The following is a 7,342-nucleotide window of genomic DNA, read 5'->3' as shown; positions in this document are numbered from 1 at the left end:
CTTTTAATGTTTACAGAACTGGAAATGAACTTGCTCATTTAAAATATTTAAAATTCTCTTTCTGCTATCCATTTTTGTGTCAACCTGATTAAGCTAAAGTCTCCAGGTAATCAAATACTAAGCTAGGTGTTTTGCTGTGATGGAATTTTGTAGTTGTAACTTTAAGGAAGTCAGATTTTCCTGGGTGATCTGGCTGAGCTGAACAAAGCAGGAGAAAGGCCTCAGAGCCCAGTCAAGTTTCCCTAGAAGAAATTCCTCCTGTGGACAGTAGCTTCAGCTTCCTGCCCTAGTATTTCAACCTGCCCTTTTTCATGGATCTTGAAAAAGTGGATCCCTTTTCCAGTGGATCTTGGAACCCTCAAAAACGGCCCACTGTATTGTTACCTCCCAACTTCTTCCTCTTGACCCAATCTCCTTTCCCCTTGTTTCCTCCAGGACTTTCCTGTCATCTCCTTATTTTATCAGAAGAGGGGATGGGAAGTTCTAGATGTCTGTTCCCCTTCCTTTCCACCTACCTTGCCTCTCTATTCTTGCCTGGATGATCTACATCCCTTACAGACACTCACTTTTTCCATGGGAAGGGCTCCAATCAAGATGTGGGATTTCACATTTTTTAGTGGTTCTGAATTTTTCTGCATATCTTTGAAGGCTTTGAGGTATTTTGTTCCATCAGATGTGATCTGCATCCGGATTCTCTGCCAACTTACCAGCTTCTTTTCCTCCTGAGGACAGAGTAAGACTCAGTTCTGTGATTCATCACTTCTGGAAGTAATGGCTGGATGAATTCCCCTTTGTACTAAGTAATGAAATAATCTCTAGGACACAGGGCTGAGTTTTCAGGCTCAAGTCAAGTTTTGTTCTTTTCTTCTGGAAAAGTTCTGTGCTAAGAATTCTTATGGATCCTGGGGTAGAGGGAGTTGGGATTTCTCTACCTTTCCTGTGATATATGCAAGAAATGATCTAAGGTCATTCTTCCCCTTCAAACTATCCCTATGGTTACAGCCTAATATGGGTCATTAATTCCATGAAGGGCATAGCATGTGTTAAGTGTGAGATGCAGAAGGCCACATAATACTACCCAGTCCCAAACTAAAGTTCTTCCTGATAGGTAACAGATAGTCATGAGCAGTAGGAACATGAAGTTAAGGGGATAATTCTATAGACTGGGCCTATGTGCTGGCCTTCCACATGTTTTCTTTTAAGAAGCAATTTATTCAAGACCATTCCAGTCCTGCTCTGGCTTAGTCAATAAGATATGTTACATTCCTTGACAAGTAACCTGTTATACTCAGGTTCAGGGCTTGAGAAATTCATGTCTGAAGACCACTCTGATAATGAGAGTTTACCTTGAAAAGGGACATTTGTGACCTTAACACAGACCAAAGATCCTAAGACTCAGGGAAACAAGAATAATTAAAAGCAAAGACCACCGACCATAAAATATACATAAACAAGTTCCAATTAGAACTGGTCAGCATGGGCCAAGATGACCAAGAATTGCCTTTAAATCTTTAGCATCTCATTTTAATCTCATTGTAATTGAATATTTTTGTTCCCTCATGGGTTTAGCTTGGGTACCTATGGGTAAAATCATGTGCAGCAGGGACTTAGAAATCAGATGCAATTCTACTGTTGGTTAAATGTTCAGAGGTGGTACCTGGGCAGGACTCTCTAGAAGCGTCCCTAACTAAGGAATATAGGAGTGTGATGTCACTTTCTCTCTGAAATGACCAGCTGTCTCCCTTGAGAGTGCTTTCCTCTTCCTTCTAATATACTTTGCTTTATTCTCTTGCTTGAAATTTCTTTTGCAAGAACCTGAGCTAAGAGACACACATGACCCATGGTGTAACACTGCCTATTTATTCCCCACTCTCCCTTCTCCCCTTTGCCTTTTCTGGCTTTTGGTGAATTTCTCTACTCCTTAAATTTTTTCTTGGTTTTGAGAAATGATTTAACTTCTCTGAGGTTCAGGATCTTAAAGAAGGATAAAATGGAGAAAAACGGATAACTTTGAAAACCAAGGGATATTTTCTAAAACAAGCTTATAAAACAAGGAAAAAAATTTCCATCTCATCAGTATCCACAAAAAAGGGCCAAATCTGCTGAAGCATTAAATAAATGCTATTCCTTCCCAACTCTGATTTCTTTCTATTCCAGAGTGTCATTATCCCTTATTGAATTCATTAAAGAAAACTGAAACATTGATTCCTCAAGAATTCTTTTCTCCTTCTTTAAATGTCTGCAGTATTTGTGATAATTTCACACATTAAGATAATGTCTTTTCTTTCAATCCAAGGTTTTCGATTTGGCCCCATCTAAAATTTCTGATACTCACCAAAGACAGGAAACTTGTAGTATCAAAGGGGTTTTCATTAATGAAACGGAAGATTGAGAAAACTACCGCTGTTGCAATAATGATGAGTCTCCTTCGGAAATTTTTCATGGCGGCCAGATTGGGAGCTTATGGAGCTATTTCTCAATCTGCAATCCTTGAATGCATTCTCAGATATCTGCAGTGTGCACACTATTGAAAAAAGTTTGTATTTTATGGTAATATGAAAAATACTCTAATTACAAAGAAAACCTTTTTCTCTTTGTAATTATAACTTACAATGGAAAGATATTATCATTAAATACAATTTCCAAAGCCATTGATTCTGAACCCGAGGTTCTTAGATACATATTCTTAAGAATCCTTAACAATTGTTCTCCTTCAAAAAGAGAACTATATATTTCTAACATTTGAGGAAGAGAGGTGTATAGAAATACATGTTTAGTGCTCTTAATCCCACAACCAGGGCTGCCCTCCTCTTGCATGCAGGTCCAATCCTTCATTTCCCACCCTCTGAACAACACTGTTTAATTAAATTTCGTATTCTTTGCCACCTAGATGTCTCCACCTTCATACTCCCTGACCTGATTTCTGCTGAAGGTAAGATGAAGGGCAGAAAGCTCGTTCCAATTGGAGCTTTCAGGTGCGTTATGGGAAACTATTCTCGTTCATATATTTGAATTAGACTTCATTTCTTGAGAAAGTAAGGAAGATGTGGTGAGGGAATGAGTGTGGAATTGATTTTTAATGGATGTTTATGGTAGAGGAATCATGGAAGAGACTATCGACTCCTTTGCCCTTTGACTCTCTGGAGTTAGGAAGACATTCTCTAGACTTTGCTCTTGTCTGTATCCTACATTAAGCATCATGGAATGTTCTAGAGTGAGACATCTGAAGCCTTTACTTCTCCTACCCTCAAACTCTATTCCCTCCAGAGTGTCCACTAGTCCCTCTGTTCATCCTTAATTCTTAGGTTTGATACAGATTTTGATTAGGCTCATGATGAGCCAGGAGTTCTGTGAGGTGGTAGACGTGGTAGTTGTAGATTGTACTAATTAATTATCTTCTTTCTGGTCTCTGTACAATCCTCAATGAAATCAGAGCATAACTAGCTCCAAGAAAATAGTGGGTCATTTTGTCCTCTCCAAACCCGAACCTTAAGTCAGCCTCTTGTTTTTCAATTGTGATATTCCCTACTGTCCCATGGTGTTTCCTGTCCTTTCTGTATTTGTCTGTCCTTTCTATATTTCTCTAGGATTTGCTTTTCAGGGACTCTGGAATAATTTCAAGTTCTTTAAGGGCACCCTTCCCTTCAATGACCTGAAGTCTAGATCCTTTTTGGTTACGTATTCAACATTCCTGATCTTTTTCATGTCATTTTCTTCTGTCCTTCTAGATGACTCACTGAACAAAACATAGCATGGACACTTACTAAGGATCTAAGGTAGTGTATGAATGGGATTGAGTCTGTGGTCCAGGAGACAATCCCTCTTTCTAACGGAGTCTTCCAGTTCTCCAGAACTTCTGGAGAGATAATAAATAAAGAGATTAAAATGTTGGTGGCTTTCTTTTTTGTTTCAAACACAATACGTAAGCGTCCTCACCTTGGCTGGAGTTGCAGTTCCATCTGAGACTTCCTTGGGTACACTAGAACTGAGATCCACACCACTTGAGTGTTTAGGCCTTTCCCCAAAGATAGGAGAAAATGTAATACTGTGGGGGCTGGGATGGGCCCAGAATATGCACATTCTGAGGCAAGACAAAGTTGGCCACCACTTTCAGATGACAACCCCTGGCAACCATTATTCTCTCTGAATGGGGTCTGTTCATCAACCCCGCCTGGCATCAAGCACCACTCCTGGATAAGGGGAGATGGTGAGGAAGGCCTTGATATGAGCTTCCTGGGTTCTAGTCCAAGGATGTGGAGTGTATCTCAGTCATATATTTCTCCAAAATATAACTAGTTTTTTTTTGCATTTCCCCCCCTAATTGTAAATATGATACATGTTCAATGTAAACTATTAAATCAATTACAAATAAAAAAAGTAAAAATGACCGCAAATCCCAATGGTCAGAGATCTCTTGTTAATATCTGGTTGAATATCTTGGATCACAGTGAGAAAAGTGGATTGAAATCTGACTTTATGGTAACAGAGATGAAGTCACTGAGGAACTCTCTAAGCATCATTTGAGCGATTACCAAGTGTGGCTACTCTCAGAATGTTCAGAGAAGGGGTAATTCTCCACGAATTGACCACTTTTACCTTTTTAAGGAAATTTCCAATTCCCTTGTATTCCAGACAGGCTGTCATTTCCTTCTAAAATTCTCCATTGTGTCTCTTTATCTTGTCATCTTCTATGTCATCCTTCATGATTAATGTTCTATTTGTTTTTCTCACCTCTTACTCTCCTCCCACCATTCCTGCTCTGGATAATATATACTTTGTTGCTACCTGAGGAAAAAAATGGCAATATAACATCACTTTTAAAAGTCTGGGATTGCAATGTCCACTTTGAACCTTACCACCACCAAAAACAAACAAAAAACCACAAACCTAAACCTGCAATAAAAATCAACTTTGAATTGGGGACAGTATTGCTTTGGTAACATCATTTGCTCAGAATGTTAGGGCACTTTCTCTCCTTTCCCTCTTCCTCTTCATTGTTTTCTCCTCCCTTCTTCATCTTCTCCTTCTTGATCCTTGTTATTCCCTTCATACACTTATACTTCTTCTCCCTGTAACTGAAGACCATGCCTAAGAAGAATGATGTAGAGAGGGATGAGCACAGACTTGGCCCCAGGAAGCTGCCTTGGGGGACTTGGTGCTCAGGCACAAGACTACTCAGTGAGCAGGGTGGCTTTGGTCTGGGGGCCAAGGATCATGGTGCCAGTTCCTGGGGGAGTACTGCAGAGGCCTCCTCTTCTATGGTGATGGTTACCTCTGTATCTCTCACCTTTTCCGCCTCTATTGCAGAATTCAATGCAGTGGCAAGCTATTTAGAAGACAGCATGGATGAAGAGTTCCAGGTATTAGAACTCCTATTGATAAGTACCATCAGGAATTCAGAGACACGGAATAAAATTACCTACACTACCAAAAAAATTTTTTTAAAATTATTTTTGTAGTTGTATATGGACAAAATGCCTTTATTTAATTTATTTTTTATGTGGTGCTGAGGATTGAACCCAGTGCCTCATGCATGCTAGGCAAGTGCTCAGCCACTGAGCTACAGCCCCAGCCTCACTACCAAAAATTTATATATATATATATATATATATATATATATATATATATATATATATTTAGAGAGAGAGAGAGAGAGAGAGAGAGAGAGAGAGAGAGAATAAATTTATATATAATATATATATATATATATATATATATATATATATATATATATATTTAGAGAGAGAGAGAGAGAGAGAGAGAGAGAGAGAGAGAGAGAGAATTTTTAATATTTATTTTTTAGTTTTCGGCGGACACAACATCTTTGTATGTGGTGCTGAGGATCGAACCCGGGCCACACGCATGCCAGGCGAGCGTGCTACCGCTTGAGCCACATCCCCAGCCCACCAAAAATTTTTATTGGAATATATTTCTTTGGTAAAAAGTGTGTGGAGGAACAGCTGCTGGAGGTTTCCTGTGTTTAAAATGGTGGTTTTCACACCATTTACAGCTCAACATCGTTAATCACCAGGGAAATGCAAATCAAAACTGAAGTGAGACACCACTTCCTATCCATTAGGATGGCTATAATGAAGCAGATGGACAACAACATTTTGGTGGAGATGTGGAGAAATTGGAAAACTTCTACATTTATTGTGGGAATGTAAAATGAAACAGCACCATGGAAAACAATTGAATTGTTCTTCAAAAAGTTAAAGATAGGGTTACTATATGAACCAGCTATTTTACTCCTGGTGTATACCCAGTTGAAAGTATATGTCTATTCACAAATTTGTACATAAATGCTCAAGTAGCATTATCTGAAATGGTCAAAAAAATGGAAACAACTCAAATATCTATCAGTTGTTAAGTGGATAAACAAAATGTGGTATTCTATTTTTTTATTGGTTGTTCAAAACATTACAAATCTCTTGACATATCATATTTCATACATTAGATTCAAGTGGGTTATGAACTCCCATTTTTACCCCAAATACAGATTGCAGAATCACATCGCAAAATGTGGTATTCTATACAGTAGAATATATGTAGCAATTCAGGGAATGATGTGTTGAGTTATGTTGCAACACGGATGGACCTTGAAATCATGTTAAGTAAAAAAACCAGAAACATAAGTCTCCATATTGTGATTCCATTTATATACAATGTCCTGAACAGGCCATCCATAAAGACAAAAAATAGATTGATGGTTGAGAGAGGTTTGAGAGAGGGGAAAATGGAAGTGTTTGATATTTGCCACAGGGTTTCTTTGGGTGATTAGAATGTTCTGGAATTAGATATTGGTGATAGTAGCACAATTTTGCAAATAAACTAAAAGTACTAAATTTTACACTAAAAGGATGATTTTTTGTGATGTGAAAATATCTCATTTTAAAAAACTGAGGGAGAGGGTGCTGGGGTTGTAGTTTAGTGGTAGAGTGCTTGCCTAGCACATGTGAGGCACTGGGTTCTATCCTTAGCACCACACAAAAATAGATAAATAAAAGTATTGTGTCCATATACAACTAAAGAAATTTTAAAAAGAAACAAAACAAAACAGAAAACTAAGGGAAAGCCAGGTATGGTGGTGCATGCTTGTAATCTCAGCTACATGTGAGCCTGAGGCAGGAGGAGGACTGAAAGTTTGACTTGGCGATTTAACGAGATCTTGTCTCAAAAAACAAACAAAAAAAAAAAAAAAAAGAAAAGGAAAGAGAGAGAGAGAGAGAGAGAGACTGACTGTGGGAAAAAAAAGAAATAAAATTATCTGATTCTCCTGGAACCACTATTTCTTCTACACAGTGACCCTAGTACTTCTCCTAGAGTAGATGTTTGTCCAAGG

The 7,342-nt window shown here is 38.4% G+C and overlaps 1 protein-coding gene across 1 annotated transcript in view; it reads right to left on the bottom strand.

Moving 5' to 3' along the window:
- LOC308651307 (alpha-1,3-mannosyl-glycoprotein 4-beta-N-acetylglucosaminyltransferase C-like) overlaps nucleotides 1-2,443 on the bottom strand; it is a gene marked incomplete at both ends in the record, with an annotated part of 8,837 nt that extends 6,394 nt beyond the window's left edge. The window contains 2 exons of the mRNA XM_081298224.1: nucleotides 563-722; nucleotides 2,336-2,443. Coding sequence (XP_081154350.1) covers nucleotides 563-722; nucleotides 2,336-2,443 — 268 coding nt within the window. The remainder of the gene's footprint in view (nucleotides 1-562; nucleotides 723-2,335) is intronic.
- Between the last annotated feature and the right edge of the window lie 4,899 nt (nucleotides 2,444-7,342).

This window comes from Spermophilus citellus (genome assembly GCF_964194105.1).
Source record: "Spermophilus citellus genome assembly, chromosome: 6".
Lineage (NCBI taxonomy): Eukaryota > Metazoa > Chordata > Mammalia > Rodentia > Sciuridae > Spermophilus > Spermophilus citellus.
The sequence above is the reverse complement of the archived record's forward strand: the minus strand, read 5'-3'. Positions and strand labels throughout refer to the sequence as shown.